Source organism: Amaranthus tricolor, chromosome 4 (assembly GCF_026212465.1).
Source record: "Amaranthus tricolor cultivar Red isolate AtriRed21 chromosome 4, ASM2621246v1, whole genome shotgun sequence".
NCBI classification, from domain to species: Eukaryota; Viridiplantae; Streptophyta; class Magnoliopsida; order Caryophyllales; family Amaranthaceae; genus Amaranthus; species Amaranthus tricolor.
Genome location: NC_080050.1, coordinates 31,782,339 through 31,808,724, shown reverse-complemented (window position 1 = coordinate 31,808,724; position 26,386 = coordinate 31,782,339). Strand labels below are relative to the sequence as shown.

At 31.3% G+C, this 26,386-nt stretch overlaps 4 protein-coding genes across 9 annotated transcripts; 1 reads left to right on the top strand and 3 right to left on the bottom strand.

The window, feature by feature from the left end:
- Positions 1-45: 45 nt before the first annotated feature.
- On the bottom strand, positions 46-6,042 carry LOC130810294 (uncharacterized). Its single transcript, XM_057676297.1, has 11 exons — positions 5,805-6,042; positions 5,495-5,707; positions 3,650-3,745; positions 2,614-2,702; positions 2,395-2,523; positions 2,137-2,257; positions 1,432-1,522; positions 1,245-1,354; positions 882-1,033; positions 689-785; positions 46-576 (listed from the first exon to the last, which is right to left on the bottom strand). The coding sequence occupies exons 1-11, from the start codon at positions 5,883-5,885 to the stop codon at positions 280-282; spliced, it is 1,476 nt and encodes a 491-aa protein (XP_057532280.1). The 5' UTR covers positions 5,886-6,042; the 3' UTR covers positions 46-279.
- A 794-nt stretch (positions 6,043-6,836) lies between these two features.
- Positions 6,837-11,007, bottom strand: LOC130810504 (phosphoribosylglycinamide formyltransferase, chloroplastic). 4 transcript variants are annotated; one of them, XM_057676595.1, is made up of 7 exons: positions 10,728-10,944; positions 10,570-10,601; positions 9,803-10,171; positions 9,134-9,233; positions 8,269-8,445; positions 7,565-7,691; positions 6,837-7,400 (listed from the first exon to the last, which is right to left on the bottom strand). In XM_057676595.1, exons 3-7 carry the CDS (start codon positions 10,155-10,157, stop codon positions 7,287-7,289), a joined length of 873 nt encoding a protein of 290 aa, XP_057532578.1. In that variant the 5' UTR covers positions 10,158-10,171; positions 10,570-10,601; positions 10,728-10,944; the 3' UTR covers positions 6,837-7,286. The 4 variants fall into 4 exon arrangements, with proteins under 4 accessions (XP_057532578.1, XP_057532577.1, XP_057532575.1 ...); XM_057676594.1 differs by having other exon boundaries at positions 9,803-10,168; XM_057676592.1 differs by having other exon boundaries at positions 9,803-10,168; positions 10,570-11,007.
- Positions 11,008-11,392: 385 nt separating this feature from the next.
- Positions 11,393-14,514, bottom strand: LOC130810505 (uncharacterized). The gene is made up of 2 exons (XM_057676596.1): positions 14,181-14,514; positions 11,393-12,040 (listed from the first exon to the last, which is right to left on the bottom strand). Exons 1-2 carry the CDS (start codon positions 14,355-14,357, stop codon positions 11,852-11,854), a joined length of 366 nt encoding a protein of 121 aa, XP_057532579.1. The 5' UTR covers positions 14,358-14,514; the 3' UTR covers positions 11,393-11,851.
- A 2,291-nt stretch (positions 14,515-16,805) lies between these two features.
- LOC130810382 (auxin transporter-like protein 4) lies at positions 16,806-25,980 on the top strand. 3 transcript variants are annotated; one of them, XM_057676418.1, is made up of 10 exons: positions 16,806-17,002; positions 17,086-17,130; positions 17,224-17,460; positions 17,873-18,058; positions 18,856-18,968; positions 19,455-19,638; positions 19,864-19,961; positions 20,993-21,200; positions 22,184-22,441; positions 25,330-25,976. In XM_057676418.1, exons 3-10 carry the CDS (start codon positions 17,278-17,280, stop codon positions 25,552-25,554), a joined length of 1,455 nt encoding a protein of 484 aa, XP_057532401.1. In that variant the 5' UTR covers positions 16,806-17,002; positions 17,086-17,130; positions 17,224-17,277; the 3' UTR covers positions 25,555-25,976. The 3 variants fall into 3 exon arrangements, with proteins under 3 accessions (XP_057532401.1, XP_057532400.1, XP_057532402.1); XM_057676417.1 differs by lacking the exon at positions 17,086-17,130 and having other exon boundaries at positions 25,330-25,975; XM_057676419.1 differs by lacking the exons at positions 17,086-17,130; positions 22,184-22,441 and having other exon boundaries at positions 16,814-17,002; positions 25,330-25,980.
- The last annotated feature ends 406 nt before the right edge of the window (positions 25,981-26,386 follow it).

Below are 26,386 nucleotides of genomic sequence, written 5' to 3'. Positions count from 1 at the left end.
TTTACGTTGTTTTCGTTGTTAATTTTGATCAGAATTTTCCCTGAATTTTCAGTTCAATTGTTAGGATACTTATCATATTCAAATATTCCTTCTCATGGTTTCGTTCGCTGCATTTTCCGAGAATACAATTACAGAAATTTCGGTTGTTCCACAAATACTTCTTCGTCAAACTGGACAAACTTCAGTGTTCCTTAATTGCAAATCTGAGATCAAAAACCAGTAATGGATCATACCGACATTTTTCAACAGTAATAGTATCCTTGTTTAGAGGGTTCATCTTCATCTAGAGCTCTTAGCATAGAACAGTGAACCAAATATAACTGCAATGAGAAGAACAAGACCAGCAAACGCAGCGTTAAAACTTCCGGCAGTTGATTTTCGGGAATCACCCTTCTTTGCAATTTCTCGGCTCCTACTTTCATTTTGAGCAGAATCAAGTGATTTATACAAGGGTGCTGCCGCATCCCAGAATGATTTTGCAGCCAAGCTTGGGTGTTCATTTTCTGGTTGCACGAATGTGGACACATCTTCCGGAGCTTCCATTGATAGCAACTCGACAAAGTGATCTTTAAGGGCCTGCCAACAGTTTTTGCAATGACAACAGTTTGTTATAAGAGCATGATAGATTAGTCGATTCCGATGATCAAAAAGCAATAGGATATCGGTTTCATTGATAGAAAATACAAACCTCAAAAGTTTCGGTTGGTAAAAGGTAGTCACAAATGAAGGTGCCAGCTAGCCAAGGTATGAAAACTCTCCGCGGAAACGGCAGTATGCATTGCTTTCTACATTCATAATGATCAAAAATTGATTATATAAATCAAATGCTATCAAAGTATCAAACCCACAAAAGGAAGACAGGATTTCATGTTAAAAACTACCTCAAAGGCTGTCGGGTAATCTGGTAGACAGATTCTACTTTCAACATTTCTATGTTCGTTTCAGAAACATCTTCAGAAGATACAGTAATTTGTCTCTCGGCCTCATCAGAGATCATATCCAATCTACTTCGCAAGCTAATGATGATATCTTCCTACATGAAATACAGAAGCAAATACTATTTGTAACCGTATAGGTGAAAAGACCTTATAAAATTTTCTAACACTACGGAATGAGCTGACATGTTGAATGCCAATCCTACGCAACAGTTGTGACGATGGCGATACAGATGATTCCACTTATTTTACGAAAGTTCACCAAAAAAATGCATTTATTATACAAAAGTTCAATAAAATTTTAAATACCTTAATATCAGCCACGGCTTGTGATACGGATTCTTTTGAGTTCAGATAGGAATAAGAGCATACTGCACCGGAATACACAAGAATACCGACAACATCCTTTTGACTGTTGGCTTCACGCACAAAGAAGAAATGTATTACAATTTTATGCATACTTGACGCTAATGCGAAGAAGAGATTGTGTTTGCACCTTCCAACGAGGCATCTTTCATAGGAGGCAAGAGCAGTTCAACTTCATGCACATTAGTAGATGTGCATAACTTGTCCGTAGTTACATCAACCTACCAAAAAGCATTGTGAGAAACTAAACGTTTTTAAGTGCCACATTCTATAGATAAATATGTGGAAACGATATACATAAGACACAATATGGTAGCAAACTTTCATTAATTAGACAAATGATATACTCCCTACATACCTTAATGAAGTTCTCACAAGGAATATTTCACGAGAATTTAAAAAAATAGAATCTTTTAGATAGTGTATATATTATTTTATTGAATAATAAATTTGATAAAGGAAAAATGGAGACCATAAAGATTAAAAAATATTAAAGAAAGTTAGTGTAAAAAATATGGGGACCACAACTAATATTAAAATGTTTTTATAAAGCTAGTGAGAAACATGTGGGGGCCATAAGGAATATAAAAATATTAAAACAAAATTAGTGAAAGATATGTGGGAGCCATAAACATTATTAAAATATTAAAATGAGGATGAATAAGGTTGCTTATGTCCAAAATTTGTAATATAAATAGAAAGTTTCTTTATGGGAAAAACAAATAAAACACCCAAAAATGACAAATGGAAACTTTTTTAAGAAATGGAGAGAGTACAAGGCAAGAGTGAGAGACCAAGACAATAAGGACTCTGAAGTCATTATCAAGGATCTTACCAAATTGCCATCAACAATTGCTTTTGCACTTTTGAGCTCCTTGGTAAGAGTTGAAATTCCATCCATCAATACATCATTCAACATTTTGGTAGTCGACAGGCTTGCACGAGAAATTGGCAATCTAACGATGATGGTCACAAGTAAAGAACGTTATGGACATTGGATTTTTCTCAAAAAAAAATTGAAATTTTATACATCAAAACAGTTTCTTAAAGGCAAAATGGATATTGTGATCAGACACCACAATATAGAATATACCTCAAATAAACATTGTAGATGCACCGAAAAGTTTGGAGGGAATTGAAAACCCTTCCCATTTTAAAATCACAAGGTCGAAGGCTACTTGCAGTTATATTAGAAGAGAGAGAACAGTTTCGACATGTCCACCTGCTTGAGAGCAACATCAACTCATTATGTAAAAGTTGCAAAACAAAATCTTTTGCAATGGGTATAGAAAACTCCATCAGAAACAGATACCTTCTAGGACTATAAGATATGTGAAGAAGCAACATCTCGTCAAGATCATTCTCCACAAAAGGTACTGCATCTGCTACTCCCTTAACAGTCTAGAAAAGAAAAAACTAATGAATAATGATCACAAATCAAAAGTCTTAGGTTCATTGAGTATCATACCGTAGCTTGAACTCCATGAAGTACACTAATGGTCCGTGATTTTCCTAATGAGAATGATTTGTAGTGTAAATTTTTGTGAGATGTATCATGTTATTCCCATGGTAATGAAATTTGGATCGTAAAAAAGTTTTTTTATTCACAATTTTTCATTAGTACCTAATACCACCTCTCCAAATCGTAATGCATTGAAATGAATTTTGTGAATAAAATGAGATCAGTCAATTAGAACAAGTGTGATCATAAAACTTTTCGAGTGATTTTCCTAGCAAAATTATATTAAGTTTTCATTACCATTCCCACTATTTAACACGGATTGGCAATGATATTAATGGGTGTTTCATCAAGCATCCATTGATTTAAGTAATCCTATCTTTCACTTGTTACCAATCAGATTTAACAAAAAATTCATTAATGCCCAATCATCAAAGGTGAAAAAAAATTGGGGATATTGGGTAGACTTTCAAATGGTTATGACATCAAATCGTGTAGTATATTTTTTAACGTAACAGAAGAGCAAATAACCTTCATAGTTGTATGATGAACAAATGCATTTGAATTTCATGATTGATGTAAGATTTTATCTCGGAAATGGTGAACTATATTTATAGATCTCCATCAAAGGAATGGACAACCATGAAGAGTAAAAGCATTATCACTCAGTAGAAAATGCATTGTAGAAAAGATTAAGAGAAGTTACGGCCTGCAGTAGGATATAATTCAGCTCACAACTCTTTATAGTTTGCATTTCAGGTCAAGCAATGTATTTGGAGAACTGCAGCAGAGCCATGCTTTGAAGGTATTTGAGCATCAAATTTCCAACATCGACATTAAGATAATATTCTTTTCACCCAAAATACGTACGTCCATGCAATGCATTTACCTGACAAAGAGCTAATGTTGATTGCTTGAAGACAGTTTCACCAGCCCATACGTAGACACCAACTACCTTAACACCACCTAACAGCAACCTTGAAACCTGAAAATGACACAAAATTAACAGCTTCATATGCAAGTAATCAGGAAAAAAAAAACATTTTATCACTTCGACAATAAAAGACAATATTTAGAGAAACATATTTTAAGTGAACATTATATAAACAATCCAAACAAGGTGTCTTAGCAGCGAACAAAGCTTTCAAATGCAATTTGGAGATGAAAATACGACCTAACCTGAAATTAATGCCTTATGGAAGACATATGGAAATGTGTACTCAACAAAACTACATGATTACTCATCACCATAAAAGCTAATTAATAAGAGAACTTAATAAATTAATGAGGCCAGTCCAAATAGAGTACAAACTTCATCTTATCTCTTACACTGCATTTGGATAGAGAGAAATGGAGGGAAAGGAAGGGAAGGAATTTAAAATGATGGAGGATTTCTTATTTGGATAACAAAAAGGAGGGAAGTTATTTGGAGGGGAGGGGTTTGGAAAGAAAACATACACAAATTTTATTGAGAATACAATCTCTCCTAAAGTGGAAAGATTTGAAGGGAAAGCATGCATTTTTCTTCCATTTCCCTTCCCTTCCCTTCTAGACAAATAAGGTGCACTCTTCCTCCTTATTCCTCCTCTTCCCTTCTCTTTCTTCCCTTCCCCTTCCCTTACTTTCTTTTCTATTCTAATTTGCTATCTAAACATAGTGTTAGGCTTGTTATTTTCGAAGAATGATTTTACTTGGGTTTCTCACCAAACCCCAATAGTCACCACCTAACCAAGTAAAAAAAAGGGGTGAGGGAAGCCCAATAATCCTTGTTACTAACGATCTATTCTGACGTTGATTTGTGTTGGTTCATATAAGCAACCAATATGCTGGGATAAATATTTTGGTATTTTGTTGTGGAGGCCCAAGACAGGTAATTCCTTTCTCAAACTATGTTGCTTTTCAGTTGTCACTTTCTAAAGCACTCTACAAGATGTTGCCTTCAGCCTAGCACCTTAATAAGCAGTTATTAATTGCCATGCTCATGCGAATATAGGAAAACGCTAGTGAGTTAGAATTTTGCGATTTCTTTCAGAAAACAGACAGGCTAACATTCATTCATATTTTAAAGAACAGTGTGCAAGACTTCAAGACCACTTCTATCATAGGCTAACAGCTTCCAAAGATAACTGCAATTTACACTCGAGAAATATGAAGAACCGCGCTATACAGGCTTCTTGTAACAACCTGAGAAGTTGCTTCAACCAGAACAGTTAATCTGAGGTCTGGAGGTATACTAATGTTCAGGATTCAGATCAAAGGCTCAAAAGGTTTTGTGCCATGGTCTGACTCTCTAGTTCACAAACAATCCGGACAATTTTGCCTACTAGTGACTGGCGCAAGGCTAGCTCAAGATTTTCGGTGCTAGGGGGCACCCGCAAGAGAAGGAAGTTGAGTCAACCTAAAATATCCTCTTTGTTCACTTATAAGTTCCAATTTTTTTGAAGAAGCTTAATTGCTATTATAAGGGCAAGATTGCTTACATTCGACACGCAAGAGCCACTTTAGCGGCATTGGTGCAATGTAACACTATTGTAACAGAATATCAAGCAAGTACACATAAACAAAATCACCACTCAAAATTTAGCATATTCCCACAATTACACTTTTGATCCCACATTCAACTTGAGTCCAACATACAACATACAGAATACAGATGACATTTTCTATTCTAAAACCCATAAAATTCATTCTTCAAACCAACCTAAAAAACCCAACAAACAACAATTAAAATTACCTGACGAGCATGTTCGGCAACCCAATCTCCATCAATAAAAAGAGAAGAATCAGCAAAAGATCTAGACTTGGAAGCACCCTTTTTCTTTTCAGGTTTTTGAGGTTCAATAATGGAGCAAGGAGGATCTCCATCATCATTAGCAGGTGTAGGAACCAAATCAAAGATAAACCCTTTATCTAATTTGGAATTAAGTTTACCAATCACCAATCCTACCTGATAATCATAAAGAATAAACCTTGAAATTGAATATCCGAATTTGAAAAAATGTTACATGAACATTGAGAAAGAAAAAAGGGGAGAGAAGATATACCTGAGCAGGAATAGCAGATTGAGCAAGATGATCTTCTGCTAATTGAAGACGGATTTCTTCTCCTACGACTGTTTTCACCATTGTTGTTAACTTCTCTGATCAATCTTTGGGTTTTAGTTTTGTTTCGTTTTTCAACAATTGGAATTGGAGACTGACATAATTTTTTTAATATTGACTTTTGTATGGAAGATTCATTTGGACTATGAGTAATTTCCTTGGAGTACTTACAAAATGTACTTAGTAATTTCTAATTTTGCCCAAAATAAAAACATCACTCAATCACAATTTTTCATAAGGTACAATAAACATTAAATATTATTATGATTCACGTTTTTCCGTATAAAATTATTAAAATTTACAACAATTTAATTTAGAAAACTTTCGAGAACTTTAATAATTTTAATCATTATAATTTCATCAAGGGTTTTGAAGGATCTCTAAGTAGGATTGCTAAGAGCCTCAACAGTTTAGTTAACATTACTAATGAATATTAATTCTTAAATTGATCCAGACCCATGGATCTATAGATGCATATGAATTCTAATTTGATGATGAAATAATCGTCACTAGATGATTAATGTATGTGATGGATCACTAATGATTGTAATGAATATCCAACTTGTCTTTGGTAGTGTTTTACTTGTGTTACATAATAATCCTAAATATATAGCTATACTAGTTAACAATTGACATTCACATGTAGATATTTACACTATAAACTTATGACCGAATACAAAGTATTTTAGTTGATGTTACAAGTTTTCTTTTGATCTAATTTTATGAGAGAATGTTTATCAGTGAGATAAACTTAACTCATAAGTGAAACGCATCTCTTGATGAGACCATCTCATATTGTTATTTGTAATTTTTTTTAATGCGCAAATGCATGCAAACCCAAGTTTGGAGTAGCTTTTTCTTGATTTGGTTGTCTTTCATTATTTTGAGGTGATTTCAATAACATTAAGCCCCCCATTATCATTGATTTTGTCCTCCATCCTGTATATCCAAATATAAGCTCATGCATCAAATTGGTTTTCCAATCAATGAGGATGTTCTAGTACACCCTTAAAATTCGTCCGAACACAGCAAAAACAAAAGCGATATTCAACATCTTCATACAAGGCTCTACCGAACAACAAAATAGTCATTCCGAAAAACTATTCCCACAAACCCGTTTTGATATATGCTAACCCAATTGAGAGAGATTGTTCGATGAAATAATACTGAAATCAATTCTGGTCATTCCCGATTCTCCAAATGATCGGTATGACTCAGTAGTAGTCGTTCGTTATCTGTTGATAGAATTCTACAAGCCCTATTCCTTGCAAATAGAGGGCATCATAATCTTATGTCAATCAAAGTTCACCTTCAGAAGAGGGATTTATCACCTTTGAGCTATTCCCCGATCAATGAGAATCGCAGTTTATTTTTATAGAACAAATTATGGGGGCCGAGGTTAATCACCTAAACGCCAAAATTAAGTTAGCTGTAATGTTGTGGGTCTTCTTTACTTTGGATGAGGGGGACACCATCATCTCGCCAAATTATCCTGTCTTCACATAATGCTGCCACTACCTCCACATATAACTGATGCTCCTGAAAATAGATTTCGTATAAGTTTTATTACAAAAGCAAGATTTTGTTTTGCGGAAAGTGATATATGTTTAAGTGATATATGTTTAACGGATCAGTATAACAAAAGCTCATTCTGAGAATTTTGAGATTGAGCAGTAGCCTTATGCTTCTAATGAATTGATTACCTCCTGCAATACTCTGGCTGCTAGGTTTTCTGGAGTGTCAAAAGCACACACAGGCACAACTCGCTGAGCAAGGATCCGCCCAGTGTCATACTCCTCATCAACAAAATGGATTGTAGGGCCAGAGTATCTGGGAAAGATATGAAAATCATTAAGCGACAAAGAGAAAACTGATGTACCACTCGGTAGAATTGAGATTTTGAGGATGAACAACGTTAACCCTTAGAATGTACAAACTTAGTATTTCACCACTATGAAATCACAATGGTTTGGTTATAATTATATGATATTGTTTTCAAACTATTAACAATTTCTATCTCTCATAGAAAAGTCAAGTGTGATATAATAGTGCAAAACACTAGATATATTTTTCAATCAAAAAAAAAGATAATGAGAGTGTTTGGCAAATGACTGATAGCTGATTGGAGTAACTGATTTAACCAACTGATTTAATGAGGTGGTTTGACCAACTGATTTTGAACACGCTGTTAAGAGTAGCTTGTTCAAAATTAGCCTATTCATAACAATAAGATGATTCAACCAACTAATTTACCAAACACTTGAATTAGGGGATTTGGCCACCAAACCATCTATTTGTTTCAAAACATGCTAAAATTGTTCAATAACCTCTTTTGCCAAACATAGAACACAAAAAGCAGATCAAAAGCCTAAAAGGTACTTCATATTGGCGGTAATTGCAATGTTACCTAGCCCCAGAAGCAATAACTGCCTTGTGAACCTTCATCCCAAAGTAGCCTTTGCCACCGAAAGCTGGTAGAAGTGAAGGATGTATATTTAGAATTCTCTTAGGAAATTGCTGAACCAATTCAACTGGTATAAGCTTTAGAAAACCAGCAAGAAGTATAAAGTCCACATTGAATTTCCTGCAAAAAATTTCATTATGTTCACAAGTGCCCATTAGAGCGAAATTGGTGTAACATTGACAACTACACTAAAACCCTGAATAAACATCTCAAGGATCTAACACTAGTAAAGAGTCAAAAGTACCATAGATGAGTCATTAGTAAAATATACCTCATAAACTTTGTGATCTTGTGAGGTATGAGAGACACATTCTAGGCCATTTCAGAGGCCAAAATATGGTTCAGTAATTGTCCTTGCAAAGGTCACAATATTGATATCAAGACCAATGATCACCCTGAAGGCTGAAGTAAATTTTATTCCATTTTCTTTGAAAGACACATTGTTATCATGCAACAAAGTGTCAAAGGTTTTCTTCATTCGTAAGGACATGGAAGTGTGCAAAATCTTAAGGAGATATGACTTCCAAGAAAAATTATAAATATGTAATCACATAATCTATCGGCACATTGTTTTTTTCCAGTCCCGCTCTATGAAATTGTGACGTCTAGATGCACCATTAAAGTCATTTAATACAAAATAAATACCAAGATACAAGAAACTGAAGTTTAAGGAATCAGAAAGGAAAATATATATGTGTATTATGCAAATTGCAAAGAACAAAAAAATGATATTGACAAAATTTTTGGGACGAGGAGAACATTATAATAAAACCAAAATGAAAGAGATAGTGCATCATCAAAAAAAAACCTGAGAGTAGTTACAAGTTCACTAGGAGATGATTCTTTTGTCCTTGGAAACAAAACAACTGGAATATCATTTTCTTTTGCATAAGTTGCTCCTCCACAATCTGCACATATCAGATATAGAATTTATATGTTTCTTGAATGAGTAAACTGGTAGGTGAATTGTAATAGCAACATACACTCCGTAACTGAAAAAAATAACAAGGAAGCACATAATACAACATAATAACTAAGAAGCGGATCTTGTCTCAGTTGGAGATCAAGTATCATTTCATGCGTTTGATTCTCACCTAATTTTTCTCCTTTCTTTCGAGCTAGCCTATAATCCAAATCCAAAAATATAAAATTACAATAGAGTTAAATGCTTCTCAAATAGCATATAGATATAACATGTGTAACACAATTGCGCTAAACTAAATTGCCTTTTGAATTCACGATTCGTCCAAAATGACCAAAAATAGCATAAAACCGATTATAATTTGTTGTTTTCGATTCGTAATCCGCGAGAAGATTAGAAAATCATGTCACACCATCATATAACACATTCACATAAAAAAATTGATCAATAAAGGGGTGGAGTGAATAATTATCATGAGGCTCTGGAAAAAACATGATCTTGAACAGAATTTACCAATGCTTTTGTCAAATTAAAGGAAAAGAATGTAAAAATTACCTTCTTTGTTGGTTACCAACACAACAACATCTCCTAGTATCAATCCATTAAGTGTCGCTGCGTGAAGTGCCTTGAAATTGGAACCTCCACCAGACACGAAAACAGCCAATCTTTTCCCATTAAGTTTCTCGTCATGACGTCTCAAACTGACACGAACGTCGTCAACTTTTTGGGAGATGACTGCACACAAGGATTGTCTTCTAGTGCTTCTAATTCTAGAAATTGCTGAAGTGAGCCGCAAACGATTGAATTTGGTGGGCTGAAGAAAAGGGGTGATCAAGCCTTCAAAATTCTTTGTAGATGGTGCCAATGCGTTTGTGGAAGGTTGCAATTGTAAATTTTGAGCTCCCATCATCTCTTAAAAGACTACTAAATTGAGATCAACAAGCAAAATGATCATGTTGGACGTTGAATGAAAACGCATGAACAATCAGTTTAGTCTAAGTTGTCACAACATCATCCTTGAAGTTTTGAAATTTTATAAACTAATTAGTAATTACATAATTACATTCCATGCTCAAGATGTGCAACTAAGTTTGAATGGGAAATTAGAACAAACAGGTGCTAGGCATGAGCCATGATTCACATAAGTGACATAACTATCTGCTGGAAAACAAAATATAATCATCAAAAACTCAAAATTGTAAGCAACCAATTGATTCGTTAAAATTCCAGTTTAATAATAACCCAGATATGCCAACAATAATTTTGAAAGATATAATCTGAAATCTACTCATTCGATTCGACAAATTTCTTTAAACAATCACCTGAGAAACGCAGAGACGACAGCAGAAGGCGTCTGCAAAATTAAATGATTAATGATTAATCTTCGGGCGTTTCTTCACAGTTATACTTGTATTGCCTGTACAACAATGGCAGAAGATTTCTTTGGTTTTTATGAAGATTAGACAGTGAAGAAAATTACAAAAAAAAAATTCTGCGGTGAGGAAGAAAGATGAAGGAAGACAGCCGGAGGAGAGACAGAGAGTCGGCGACGATGGCTGCGTGACGGCGGTTAGGAAGGAAGGAGACTCAAAAGGAGATGATAGTAAGGCAGAGGGTTTTCTTTATCAAAATTCATACTGCCTAGTTTCTGCATTGTCCGGTTTCCCCCTATTTTTTCCGTCTTTCTAATGTCACGACATTGTTAAAAGGTACGAAGAATATAAGGAGAAAAGTAGTATAAGAGATAAATTTATATCAGTTTATCTTTTATTTTATTATTGTGTTTCAGTAATACACTAACTTGCACATATATATAACGCAAGATGATAAGAGGGAACAAATGTGGTACTATTGAAAAGGATAGAAAATCCACATTTCAATGCATTCAATTTGTGTTATTACATCAATCACAACAGACATTTTTATTTAACACCTCCGATTTCCTATTATTTGTCCCATTTAGAATTTCTAACTTGTAAGTGTAATAATTTGATCATTAATAGGGATCAAATTTAATCATTAATAATTCTAATGACATATACTTAAAAAATTTTATATTGAAACGAATCAAATAAGAAACTATTTAACTATCACATAACTTATAGATTAAAAATAAGATACAAACAAAAATCATAAAATTGATTGATGTATAATCAAATACCAAATTGGACAAATAATATGGATAGTAAAAAATATTGAATATCTTATGTATATAATAATAGCTATATTACTAATATTATATTAATTACTAAAAAGTGTCCGTGATTGACACTAGATTAGCAAATTAGTATAATCACATTATTTTCCTCCGAGATCGTCTTTCAGTGAGACAACCTTATGTATATGGTTGCAAAATAATGTAAATGGATTCTAAGTGCGGAAATGATTTTACGGACATCTCCCACGTACTTAAAAATTTTCAGAAGGAAGAATGAAGCTCGTGATTGAACAAACTTCATGAATAAAGGCCGTGAAACATTAGCCAGATGACATCAGTAAAGCACGCAATCATAGCTCGCTTGTTAGTCGTTGCAAGTAGGCGTCCAAATACAGGCTGATTTGAGTTTCTTCAACTGTAAAAAAACCCTTAATCTCTGCCCATATTTACTCATTTGAAGCATTACTTCCATTTTTCGGAGGCATGATGTTTGCCTTTGTGAACCAGGTGGTGTATAGAAATTGCTTTTGAGACCCAACATGGTTACATATCAGTCTCAGTTTCTGTCTCTCTCGCATCCACCTCAATACTGTTTTCATCTGGTTTTTACTAGTTAATTCCTTCAGACCAACGCCCTGAAAGGAATCAAAACATCAATTAGAACAATAAACAATTAGACTACAATTTCTCATGCAGACTGTTCTATTCTATAAGTATGATTCTTGCAGCTTGCGGCCTACAGGCTACAGTGATGCAGTCTCTTTCTCGTGCTTTCTGTTGTAAATCCTTATGTGCTTACAGTCTGTTTCTGGGTCAGAACCCTTTGTCTTGGAAGAAAAAAAGCAATAGTGAGAAAATCTCAGGGAGCTGAGTACAGAAGGAGTATATCCAGAGCTCCATGTTGTCTGGGTTGTGCGATTATTAGAGAACTTGGAAGTTCAACAAAATGGGCCTATACCCCTATGTTGTGAAAATCAAGCATTCAAGCTTGCAAAGTTATTACACAAAATCCAGTATTCCATGAGAGTACAGGTATCTCAAGGAAACATCATGTTAGAAAGCACGCTGAATTAGGCTTCCTGGAAGCAAAGCATGTTTCTAAGTTATAGAGGTGATAGAAAACCTAACCAATGCTCTGCCCTTATTTCATCATTATCTCAGCTCCCAGTTTGGACTTGAGAGTTGAGACCCTAGTCAAGCTTGAGGTAAGGGTATGAAAATATAGTTCTAGTGTCAGTTTATGTCTACCACCTCATTGCAGTTATCCTAGGCCTGTCCAGCATACTTCCCTTGTCCCACTAAGAATGCAATACCTCATAGTAGTTAGCGTCTAATGCCTCAATGGGATTGCCACACTTCCACAAATAGAAATCTCAGACACCGCTTTTTTCTCACTCTCCCTCCTCCACCTACCCAACCTCACTTCTTCCATTTTCTTGTTAAAAAGTAAAGGAAATCAAGTGTTGCACGGGGTGGAGGGAGTATATATTAACTTTCTTATGCTAACAATAATTGGTTGCTATGTCGTGTAGTCACATTCTAGAGCAGTGCATTGGTTTTCCTAATAACCAAAGATTCTTATATGCTAAGTGTTTGATGGGTTAACGCCAAAATGCTTGTGTATTCTATGTAGTCTCGCAGTTGCAAACTAAAATAATATTACACAAAAACAGAAAGGTGATTTCTTGGACCTTGTTGCAGTATCTACATCTTATTGCATAAATTCTGTTTTATATCTCAGTGTTCGAGTTCAACAGCCTATGACGAATGATCTCGATGAAAGCTCACTGCTTTCTTGAGCTAATTGCAAATAAACTACAGCTTTAGCCTCTAATCTTGCAGAGGTTGAAGCAAGAAAAGTTAAAGTGATCATTTGCAACATAGTAGTTTCAGCTTACAAAGATAATCACCATTTACAAAGCCATGTAAATTATAATAACTTTGATAAGTAGGCATTTCCAAAATCTTCTGGACAATGGCCTCTACAATTAGTTTACTTGGAAAATGTACAACAATGGAAGATTTCACTAAAGACCGAGGCTCATTCACATGAATTTATTAGCTCTACATGAACTCAACCTGAAATAAGCCTTATCTCATAGTACAGGCTCAATACTTCAAAAACCTATTTACTAAAAACTATAAATCACCATCATCGTCGTACATTCTGCTCAAAGAAACTATGATCAGGTCTAGAGAGAGATGGAAGACATGCATACCATACCAAGAGGATGCGGTCAAAGAATCCTCAACTCGAGAAGGACTTTCACTAAAAATTGTAAATATCTCATAGTATAGCCCTTTATAATTCATATGACATTCAGGATAATACATGAAAATATACCGAATTGCAAACCAAGAAAAATTGAGAGTAACAGAATACTTTTTTCCAACAATCATACAATTTTATACATCATGTTTCCCATATACAAATATTTTCCCTATCCAATTGTTAGAATGCTCATAATAATAAACAATAATTCAATAAACATAGCGATATGTGCATAGCACACCATTAATACACTCATTTGGAGAGAAACTCAGCCGAAAGCCAAGCAATTCAATCTCTAACAACAACAACAAAGCTCAAGCTCTAACGTTTAATCCCAAAATATAAGGTCGACTATGAACCGATAAATCAACGTAGTAATTGTAAATATGAACAATTCAATATCTTAACCAAAATCCCAACATGAAAAAACGATAACCTAATTCTAAAACGAAAAGAATTGAATTAATTTAATCCAAAAGAAGGCATAGAGTAAACAAGAAAACCTGAAGTTTTTCCCATGTTTGAGCAATGGTAAGAGGTCCATGATCCTTGAGAATGTCGAAGATGGCGCGAGTAATGGTTTGAGTTTGCTCCGGTTGTTGGATTTTAAGCTCAATTGGCTTCATTTTTGGCTTTGGCTTCTTGGCCGTCATCAACCTAATTGCAGTTCTAAACACCATTTTTCGGTCAATTTCAAACTTCTAAAGCGTCTTGTTTATCAAATCATTTTTGGCTTAGGTCTTGGCCGGCATCAACCTTAGCTACGGTCAAACGCGCAACAAATAAAATCGTTGTAAAAAAACATTTAGCAACGAAAAGCTATTTTTTGCAATGATTTTTATTATTGTTGAAAATGGTCTTTTTTTACGGTGTCAGTTGTTTTTTTACCAGAACTATCATAATAATATGGAATATTTAGCCTTAGGTTTGAGAGGGTATACACTAGGACTTCAATTTTTTTAATTGAATTTTTTTTTTATTATCATAAGCTTAAATTTTTAATTGAATTATATTTGATTAAATATTTTAGTGATAGCTTTGCTTTTTTTTTTCTGAAAAAATGTTATTGAAAATATAGACATTAATATTTTAATTAATTGTTCATCAGTTAGAAAATGAGTTTGTCTTTTAATTGTATAAATAATTTTAGTTGAAAAGCTTTGTTTGAACGAGGATGAAGAAATTTTAATGTCTAAATTGGCGTTAAATAAAAGATGAATAATTTAGTTTGGAATTATTTTTAATGGACACATGCATTTACATGGAATATGTTATATAATATTAATAAACACTTTTTCAAAGTAAATTTCCCATCTTTTGATAGAAATATACTAAGATATGTTAGAATAACAACTATCAATTTAAACTTTAATATAAATTATATCCTAAGATTATAAGGAGTATTAAGTTAAGTTTTTAATTGAACTTCAAAATATATTATATATCCTCTATATTATTAGAGTGATTTGCCTAATTAGGGTTGAAAAATAAAAATTTTCACCTTTGGTGTTCATATAATAAAATAGTTTTACTAAGCTATATTTTTTTTGGTTGGGTAATTCCAAACCTGCAAGAAGATAAAATTGTTTTGTCAAACAAATATAGCATTAAATAAATTTAAAAAATCCCACTTGTCTTACAGAAAGAGTAAAATATAAAAAAAAAATACTTCAACATACAACCAAATATCTCAATCAAGTCCAAAAGTCAAAATTAATAGAGATGTTTATCGAAGATGGCGTATCCTTATGATCTGTTGTTAGCATCATCCTTGTGATCTATCATAGAAAATCAAGTGAATTTTTAATGTAAAAAATAATACATTGAATATTGTAATACATATATACCTCAACTTAATGGCTGTGGTGGGAAGCCGACGGTTGGCGTGGATGGTGGTTGTCGTCGATCTCTTCAAGTCCCATGTCGTCAGTTTTACAGATGTTTAGTTTAGGGATTTGAGGAAATTAATAGGCTTGCTATTGGAATTAATTTAGTCTTAGTTTAGTTTTGCTTGGGAGAGAATTATTAGGTTTGAAACTTCCCATACCACAATCAAATAGATTTAATTAATTTTTTTTCTTAATTAACACTAGTCGGGGAAAAAAATTTTTGTGAGCCCCAATTTGAGAATTTTTTTATTTTCCAACACTAATTAGGCAAATCACTCATATTATTATATTGCTATTAATAGTGATACTTTCACATTATATATTCTAATCGAATTTGAGTATTTCAGAAATATTGTTATGTTCAAATCTTCTCATAATTTCAGCATATAGATTCTAGCCATAGAAATTCAAGAACCGCACGATCATTTTGCACCGTTCGAGACAACTTGGTCTAAACTTTAAGCAACGAGACCAATCAGGGGCACGCCTTCTTTGATTATACTAATTTTAATTTTACACTAAATAAAAATTTGATTCGAATGGAAATTAAATTGTGGTATTTTAGCTCTTGTTAAATAGCACGAAAATTATAATATTAGATATTTAGATATATTGAATTAAAATAGTTAGGTATTTAAATATAAAAAAGAAAATAAGACGTTTACTAAATAGTTTATTGGACAAATTTAACTTAAATTAACACTAATAAAAAGTTGAGAGGTCAAATCATTTATTACTAAGAATCTTATTGTGACTAATATAAATAAGCTTATTGTCATGAATAAATTGTTTTTTGCTGGTCAAATTAGCCACTCCAACCAATTATCAATCGTTTGCCAAATATTCATATGTAAATAGATGCAGAATAAAAAATGACAAATTTTTTAAAGATCGGTGCAATTTCAAAAATTATGATATTTTTCAAATAAATTTGTATTTTTAAACACTTAACATATAATACATAATTTTATGTTAAAATACTAAATATTTTAAAATCATGTGCAATCAAACATGTTAAACATGCTCAAGCCTTACCAAAATACAATGAACAAAAGTTTTGGATTCAATGAAGTACAAATTAAGCAAATTTAGAAAGAAATAATTTTTGAAAAAGTTAACAAAAAATCTCAACCCTCGGTACTATTGAATGCCAGGTGTCAAAATCTGAATAAGGAAGGGGAGTATCCAGCTGGACACGTTAAGTAGTAAGACTTTCTGATAATAAAATGGTTAAATCCACTACTTGTTTCACTGCAAATTCTGGTGCTGTAATAAATGTCTTATTAATTAGATCTTCTAAAGCTGCTGTTTAAAAGATACAACCACCCATCACTTCTAAGCAATACAATCTCTAGTAACTCAACTTAACCCATTGCATTACACCATAATTACTCATACTAATCCATCAATTAACAAACCCATTCAAAGTAATTAAGGTAAGCATTTTTTCATTACTTGTTTCATTTCTTCATCCTGATTTATTTTCATTTCTTTTATTTTATTTTATATATTTAAATAGAGTCGAGGGTCTCACTGGTTGCATCAACCTCCTTAGCTATTTTTGGTAAGGGATGGTATGTTGTTATTTAATTTTCTGCGAAATATATTGAGTATGATGATGAGTATGATTATATTGCTTGTATTGTGTGAATTACAGATCTGGAGTTGAACAGTGCATACTATATTTTTAGTAAGCTATCGAAGGAAGAAAATGGTGTCTGAGAAGCATGGGGAAGAAGCAATAGTCTCTAACTTTAATGAAAATGAGAGCCAAAGTAATATGGAAATTGATGGGAATAGCAAAGAGGATGATCATGCTATGTTTAGTATGAAGAGTTTTTTTTGGCATGGTGGTTCTGTTTGGGATGCTTGGTTTAGTTGTGCCTCTAATCAAGTAAGTCCATTATGTTTTATTAAAAAAATTGTTAAAATTAAATTATTCACCCGTCAAAGTATTAAGAAACTAATTCAACTAAAAGTTAAAGCTGATTGTGGATATACTCTAACATAACCTCTAATACGAGAGTTTTTTGGCTAGACGTGTGGATGCGACACTCCTCATATCTTACGCTACATATTTCACTTTAAATAAAGGGTGGTTGAGATTTGAACCTGTTACCTCTTGTCATGTTGGTCTCTGATACCATATTAAGAAATTAATAAGCTGATGATTCTAAAAGTTGACAAAATATATAAAATTTGAAAAATGAATATAATTTGTGGGAATTTAATGATTAACTTAATTGCCGATAATTATGGTTGGTTTTAGTTAATGTTGACGTATGTTTCGAATGATAATGATGTAGGTGGCGCAAGTGTTGCTAACTCTACCGTACTCATTCTCACAATTGGGGATGCTATCAGGAATATTACTACAATTATTCTATGGTATCATGGGAAGTTGGACTGCATATCTTATCAGTGTTCTTTATGTTGAATATCGTAGTCGGAAGGAAAAGGAAGGTGTAAGCTTCAAAAACCATGTCATTCAGGTATACTTTCACTCTATTTCATTCTACTCATCAAAATCTAACATAATTTAGATAAGCGGTCGCTATCTCATTTAAAAGATTAGATGATCGATGAGTTAAAATTATATACGTAACACTCACACATATATAATTGAGTATAAAATATATCATCTTCTTTAGCTATTGGAAATGCTTTACATGAGAAGAAAATCTCAGACCACATCACTAAAATAGTAGATCGTCCACTGACATATAATGTTTGGCGGGTAATTCTTGTCATATCATTTGATTTTGAAAAAGAGTGAATTTAACTCATCAAGTCAACACTCATTATCCGTGGGTGTACTCACATGAATGGGTCCATGGGTGATTATGTGAAGAATTGTCACAACTAAACATTAACCATTAACTTAAGCTTTTAGTTGAAGTCACAATATGTTATATACTCCAACACATCTCACATGAGAGCCCGTTACATTTAGAAGTATAGATATAACACAAATTCTCTCCTCATTGTGACGTTAAATATCCCACTTAAAATAAGGATAGTGCTAAATATTTCATATAAAATTAGAAATGGATAAGATTATAGTATTTGAATTTAGAATCTTATGTCTTATTCCTAATATTATATCAAAGAATCAACAGATTAATAACTTTTAACTCAAGACCGGAGCTTCAATTATATTTTATTATTATTATATTATATCCTATTAGTTTTACATTGATTTTCACTAACCTATTAATACAATCATTCTTTTTACTCGTAAATATCTGTTTTGATTCACGTAACTGATCCAAGATCTATTTTTGTGCAGTGGTTTGAAGTTCTAGACGGATTACTAGGACCATATTGGAAAGCAGTGGGACTAGCGTTCAATGTAATATTCCTTCTCTTTGGATCTGTGATACAACTCATTGCTTGTGCAAGGTTAGACCATAGACTAATATTTATATTTAACTAATATTTTAAAGTTAAATTGTCTAAAATATTCAAATTTTCACATTTCTGTTATGAATAACTTAACTTAATAATTATTTTCTAATTATTTTTATCATTAATCTCTCTATTAAACTCGTCTCACCGGTTTCAATTAAATCAACCCAAACTATTAAAAAAATCACTTTCTATACTGGCAGAAATTCAGTTTTCATTTTTTTTTATTTATTATTATTTTTTTTTATTAATGGGCCTTTTATATGGATTCATCTCATGATGAGACGGTTTCATACAAGACGGGTTAATCGTTAATATGTATTTGAATAAAAAGTTGGATTATTTTTAAAAAAAATTTCTATTTTTAATGTATTGATCTAATTAAATAAGTGGATCATATATATATATATATATATATATATATATATATATATATAGTGCTAATAAATATGTTGATTGTGTTGGGTAAAAATGAAACAGCAATATATACTATATCAATGACCATTTGGACAAACGCACATGGACATACATATTTGGAGCATGTTGTGCAACAACTGTATTCATCCCCTCCTTCCATAACTACCGGGTTTGGTCTTTTCTTGGCCTTGGCATGACCACTTACACCGCTTGGTATATGGCCATCGCCGCCCTCGTCCATGGACAGGTACCAAAGTCAATCATTATAATAAATTTAATCAATTAATTTTAAATTTTACGGAATTAGTAATTATTTGCGAGTGGGAAATTCATTGGTTTTTTTTTTTTACATATTTTGTTATTCAGTAAAAAATAATTATTCAGATTTTATACTAAAAGAATCAATATTTTAAAAATTCAATATAAACAGTACGTTTTTTTACAATTATAACTAAAATGTTGAGAGGTGCAGATTGATGGTGTGACACATTCTGGACCAACGAAGCTAGTGTTGTATTTCACTGGTGCTACTAACATATTATACACCTTTGGTGGTCATGCTGTTACAGTGTAAGAACTTTCTTATCTTTTTTCCGTTTTATTATACTTATTATATTTACTTTTAAGTGCAATTTAATAGTAGTAAATATTAATTTTGATCATTTTTATAATTAATTATGCACAATTATAAATTATTAGAAGTTTTTATAATGTAAATATGAAATTAAATCATTTAAATAAGATTTCACTTTATTATATATTTTCTTACATATTAATTATAATATATAAAATAAGCTTAAATGATGAATAATGTAAATAGCCATAACGTAACAAGTAAGATTGTTTCAGAATGGATGAAGTATCTCTCATACTAGTTGTATATTTGGATTTACTAATTTGCTTATACATGGTGTTTCTTTACTTTTCGAATTATGCAATCCATTTCGAAATTAAATTCAATTAATTTAATAAATCCAAAAGTACATATCTTTCTATTTAATTTGATGATTTTTAAAGCACCTATCAGTTAAAGGGTTCAAATCACTAATTTCTAATAATTTTATAATACAACTTTATATATATATTAATTATTAAAAAACTCCTTGAGAATCGAGTTGAAACAAATATCACATTTTGAGTACGATCTACACAAATTACTCCTTTTTTCTCTATCTATCTTATATTTTATTAAAAAAAAAAATTTAAATAAAAGAAGTAATTATCTTACAATTGAGAGATAAATAACGATTGATGCACATGTGATATCCTATCTTACTTGAAAATAGAGCTTTCCCCATAGCTTTAATACTCTTTGAACGAAATTAAAGTCTAATTATTACACATATATTAAACTTAATAATATTCACCTTACTTAACTCAACTGTGCTTGTTTTCTTGTCAAAATTAATCAATTAACATGTGCAATTGTGATTAAAAAAAAATCCAAGAACATGAAACTAATTAATGAATTAATAATAATTTAATAATGGAAGTATATATTTATATAAAGCTCTTAATTAGATTTATGCTACTTGTATTTTTCTATTAATCATTGGATTTTATTTATTTATATTAATTTAAATATTTATTAATTAATGTAGGGAAATAATGCATGCCATGTGGAAACCCCAAAAGTTTAAGTACATCTATCTGTTGGCCACACTTTATGTTTTCACATTAACACTTCCGTCTGCTGCGGCTGTTTACTGGGCGTTTGGAGATGAACTTCTTAATCACTCTAATGCTTTCTCTCTCCTTCCTAAGTCTGGTTATCGTGACGCCGCCGTTATCTTAATGCTCATCCATCAGGTCTTGATTCTTTATTATATTATTATTAGTATACTTTTCTTATTTGACTTTTTAATTAAAGTATCATAGTCAAACTTAATGAAAATATTAGATTTTTTGATTTAGAAAATATAAAATGTCATGAGTTAATAAAATCACACAAGAGCAAGAGGTAATACTATGTACTACATTTTCTTAGAAAAATAAACAATTAGTAAAAATTAATTTTAATTAAAAAATAGTAGTAATTAGTAAAAATCAATAAAATCAGTTTTGATCATTCAAACTCAAGTTTAACTTAAAACTAAAAGCCAGTTATAAAACAGTCTTAATAAGTTTCAATCAGTATATATCATATGAATCTCTAAAAATCAGTTATATTTTTTTTATTTTTACACAATTAATTATTTTTTTGGACTTTTTATATCCTAATTGTTCAAAAAGTTATTTAAAGTTGACTATTTTTTTATATATAAAGATAAAGAATAAGAACTTAAACAATATTAATTGATGAACAATAATTATACTATGCTAACAAGTCAACTAATTTAAACTAAAGGTAGTACTTCAATAAAAAAAGGATTAGCATTTATTAAATAAAATCAAATCATAAACTAGAGTAGCAAAAACTAAAACAACTAAGTTGGTACAAATAGTACAAATGGAGGTACATATATCGTTAAAAGGGATACAGATTTTGTTAAAAGAGAAGCATTTTTAAGTCAAAATTTTCATCGAAAATATCTCACCTAGCTCTGAAGTTGAATATGTACCCCTATATTCTAGTAAGTTGTAAAAAGTACCATAACACAGTACTATATGGTTAAAAACTTAAAATTGTAACTAAATTAAACATTGATTTTTTCACTACTTTACTTCCATCTTGCTACACAGATTGTGAAAGTATAATCTGTGAAATTTAAACTTATATATTATTATAACGTACAAAAAGATTGTTTTGGATTTATCGTTATAGTTATGAAATTGTGTTGACAAAATTGCAGTTCATAACATTTGGGTTTGCATGTACACCATTATACTTTATATGGGAGAAGGTAATAGGAATGCATGATACAAAGAGTATATGTTTAAGGGCACTAGCAAGATTACCGGTAGTAATACCAATATGGTTCCTAGCAATCATATTCCCATTTTTTGGACCCATAAATTCAGCTGTGGGTGCCCTTTTGGTTAGTTTCACTGTCTATATCATTCCAGCTCTTGCCCATATGCTCACTTACAAAGACGCTTCTGCCAGACAGGTACCATCTTAGTATTATATACTATTACTCCTATCTATCTATGTCCCTTTCCTTCTCTTTATTATTAATTTAATACTACTCTTTCTTTCCCATTGCAACAAAAAAACTTTATTTAAAATTAAAAAATATATATAATCATTAGTATTAGAGTATACAAAAGTTGTGGTTGAGACCTCAAAATATATTATATATTCTAACAATTTAAATTGTATTAAATAAGATTTAAAATGTGTGAATGAAATTAATTGAATCTATAAAAGAAACTATAGCAAAATAAAAAGAACGACATAAGAAATATTATATTATTAACATATGCATTTGTACTTCCTTGCTAGCTATATTATTTTTTTTATTAAGTTTTGTCTTTATTTTCCTTAATTTTGATTGATTGATTGATTGATTTCATGGTTCATGCATGGTATCTAGGCGCATCCAAATTTGATACTATTTGAAACTAAATTGAAACACCATCATATCATTTACTTTGTCTTCTTGATCACTAATTGTGAATCAAAAATTTTATATGTGATGAATAACACGAAAAAAGGGGTTTTAAATTTTATCATACCATGTCATCATTTTCAGTCTTTTATTCTTATTTTTAGCTCATTAAATATATAAAACCATTTAAATTGTATATTAATTATTAATTCATTATTATAAAACCATTTAGTTTAATAAATAAAAAATTGAATTTAAAATATTAATTTGTTCAATTTAAACTTTTAATAATCCGACTCAAAGCATCATCTAATATATTATACTTCATATTGTTATTAATTATTATTATGTCTATAATAAAAGGAAATATCATTTTTACAGATATATAATTATACCCCAATTATATAACTCACTTTCGTAAATCATGGAAATTTTGCTTTTTTCCAACTTTAAACACCTAAAACCATTGAACTATGTCCAAAGTGAAAGTTTCATCATTGCTGGGTAATGGTCTCATGATTATTGAAAGGTTGTCAAAGCAATAGTACTAAAAGTATATTATCATGGTAGAATAACACTATGTGATCTCTTTTCAATTTGCTTTTTTTAATTTATACACCCTCCTATTCAGCTTATGTGTCTCATTTTCTTTTATGGTCAAGTCACCTTAATTGTCCCATTTCTATTTTTGGTATGGGTTTTTGACTTTTATGCTCTTAGTAGCTTTATCCTATTTTCAATTATACTCTCCATTACCCATATTAATTTTCCTCCCTTACATTAAAAACCCATAATATCACTCTCTTTTCTACCCTTCCCACTTTTGACTCTCCTTAAAATCCGTGAAAAGTCAAATGAGACTAGGAGGGAGTATTATGTAAAAGTTTTATTAATCAAATAAGCAAACTCTAAAAGATAAAAGGAACACACTTCTGATAGAATAATTCTAGTATAGTTTGTGTTAAAACTCTTAAATAAATATTATTAGTTTTTGATGTGATCGATCAAATTAAACTGAAATTAAAAAGCGGAATTTAAATGAACATACTGATAGAGAATAAAACATGTTTCAAGTTGTATTTGAAATAGGAGTGAGAGAGGCAAGTGTCTAAATATTAGGGTCGAACATAAAAATTTAAGATTTCGTTTTATAAATGTTGTAAGCCAATTTTTAATGTGCTATTAATATTTCAATTTATTAGCAAGAGTCTATATAGGTGAAAATCATTTAACGATATTAAAAAATTAGTTATTATAACTTTATGAAACTTCAATTTGTTGAATTTGACTTAGACCACCAAAATCTCAAAAACGGACTTGAACTTATCTTAAGGTTTAAAGCTGCATGTGAGAATTGGTTTCTTAACTTGATATTAAAAGTTCATATCAAAATTTCTAATATTATTATCATTAAACTTATGTTGATAATTAAAACGTTTATATATATTATTTTTACTAATATAATAAATATTCATTTCTCACAACCACAACAGATTAATTCTCACTTACCTTCTTGCCTATAAAAATTTATCCTTATCCTCGAACATAGAAACAAAGGAATGCAAATTAGGGATAGGGTATTTTGAAGGAAAAATCTTTGTTGTAGTGATATGTGATTTCTATTAACCTAATAAATATGGGCGGGTCCCGGGCCCGGGAGTGGTGGGGGAGCATTAAAGAATAAGAAGTGGAATGTGCTGTGTGGGTGGCCCGCTGTAGGTTGTATGGGGGTATTTAATGCCGGGATTTTATGCTGTATGCTCTTAACTATAGAGAAGGGGCATCTTCTATTGGAGTGTTAAAACAATTGATTGGATTTATTTAAAATAGATTAGACTATTAGAGTAATTTATTGTGTGAGCTGGGGCGAAACTTAGGCTAAAACGAACACATAACTTAAAGTGAAATCAAACTCCACTTTATAGGTGTTTATTTGGGTCATGGTCGATTTTGAATTTGATGTTTTAGATCGGCAAAAAATCGACTCTTATATCTATGTTGTTTTTTACAAAATTGTTAATCCAATTTTTTGTCGGGTCAAATCGAATTCTGTTATAAAGTTGGATAAATATTAAACACTTAAGAAACGAAGGCGTTCTTTGGTAATTGACATTACTTCATCAAATTCGTAGATTAACTTTTGTAATTTGACTTGTCGAACGGTCAAATAACAAAACATTCATTTTGTTAACATATAATACAAAATAATAACTGAATTTGTCTAATAGCACCTATTAGGTACGTCTTATGACCAGTAACCTGAATTCGCCTGCCCTGTTCCTCAAATAGCAAAATATTTAACTTGTTAACATATAACACAAAACAATGACAATCGATTTAGTTTCATAACACATATTCAATACATCATATGACTAATTTCCTGAATTTGCACCTGTTCCTACGTATTTTTTTTTGTTATATTAATAATATTTTATAAAAATTTGCAGAATGCTGCAGAGAAGCCTCCTTCCTTTTTTCCAACATGGACAGGAATGTATGCAGTGAATATATTCATAGTAGTATGGGTTTTTGTAATCGGGTTTGGGTTTGGAGGATGGGCCAGCATGACAAACTTTGTGAGACAAATTGACACATTTGGATTATTTGCAAAGTGTTATCAATGCAATCCTCCTAAATCACCTTTACTCAACTCTACAACTCCTCACCACTAATCATGTTTAATTTCTCTAATTGATCCATTTTCTCTTTGGTAATGGTAGTGATCAACAAGCACAATTTGGGGCTAAACCCCTCCATATTTTGTACCATATAAGGGAAAATTATTAGATTTATATATTTTTCCCTTAATATTATAATGTTTGTTATTATTTTTTTTTTGTTTCCTTATACTTAATTTTATAAGGATATTTTTAGTTAATTTTACAGAATTAGAGAATTATGAAGTGTGTTATTGAAGGAATATTTGTTGTATGTGTTCTTTTACTAGTAAAAGAGGGGAATAGAAATAGTATAAGTTTGAAGGGAGTATAAATTAGTACTTCTCTAGTTATTTGCAAGTAGAATTGATGTAATTTTCGAAATGTTGTTATTACATTTACGGTATCAGAAAGTATTGTTCATTACATTATCTTTTGTTTCTCGTTTGATAGTTGATATTAAATGGTTAGTATAATAATCAAAAATTGATGTAATTTTGTATGGATATCGCATGACAAATGATCAAATCTCAAATTTTTTAAGCTATTGCAATAATCAAATGAAGTTCATCATAAACTAATTCTTGTACAATTTAAGTGTGTTTTTTTCTTTATTACATCTCTTGTTTTCAACTTTGTTGAATTCTTAAATTGCTATTCATAATGATCTTATTAATATCTTCTTACTTATGACATGAGAAAATTGGAAAAACAAAGCTTTTCTATTAAAAAGTTCATAAATTAAGCTTATAAGGAAACTTATTTCTAAATAGGCGTCTATATATTCGAAGAACGGTTCTAAACAAGAAAAAATGTTAATCAAAAAGTCATAGTTGAACAAATCTTT

What these genes read in the sequence shown, in the direction of transcription:
- LOC130810382 (XM_057676418.1), top strand. Translation starts at nt 17,278, where the DNA reads ATGGTGTCTGAGAAGCATGGGGAAGAAGCAATAGTCTCTAACTTTAAT. An exon ending in CAACTCATTGCTTGTGCAAG is followed by an intron (nt 18,969 to 19,454) that starts GTTAGACCATAG and finishes AAAATGAAACAG; the next exon opens with CAATATATACTATATCAATG. An exon ending in AAGACGCTTCTGCCAGACAG is followed by an intron (nt 22,442 to 25,329) that starts GTACCATCTTAG and finishes AAAAATTTGCAG; the next exon opens with AATGCTGCAGAGAAGCCTCC.
- LOC130810504 (XM_057676592.1), bottom strand. Translation starts at nt 10,157, where the DNA reads ATGATGGGAGCTCAAAATTTACAATTGCAACCTTCCACAAACGCATTG. An exon ending in GTTATTGCTTCTGGGGCTAG is followed by an intron (nt 7,692 to 8,268) that starts GTAACATTGCAA and finishes TATCTTTCCCAG; the next exon opens with ATACTCTGGCCCTACAATCC. An exon ending in CAGCCAGAGTATTGCAGGAG is followed by an intron (nt 7,401 to 7,564) that starts GTAATCAATTCA and finishes ATCTATTTTCAG; the next exon opens with GAGCATCAGTTATATGTGGA.
- LOC130810505 (XM_057676596.1), bottom strand. Translation starts at nt 14,357, where the DNA reads ATGGTGTTTAGAACTGCAATTAGGTTGATGACGGCCAAGAAGCCAAAG. An exon ending in AAACATGGGAAAAACTTCAG is followed by an intron (nt 12,041 to 14,180) that starts GTTTTCTTGTTT and finishes GATTCCTTTCAG; the next exon opens with GGCGTTGGTCTGAAGGAATT.
- LOC130810294 (XM_057676297.1), bottom strand. Translation starts at nt 5,885, where the DNA reads ATGGTGAAAACAGTCGTAGGAGAAGAAATCCGTCTTCAATTAGCAGAA. An exon ending in AATCTGCTATTCCTGCTCAG is followed by an intron (nt 5,708 to 5,804) that starts GTATATCTTCTC and finishes TATGATTATCAG; the next exon opens with GTAGGATTGGTGATTGGTAA. An exon ending in CAATTGTTGATGGCAATTTG is followed by an intron (nt 1,523 to 2,136) that starts GTAAGATCCTTG and finishes GCTTTTTGGTAG; the next exon opens with GTTGATGTAACTACGGACAA.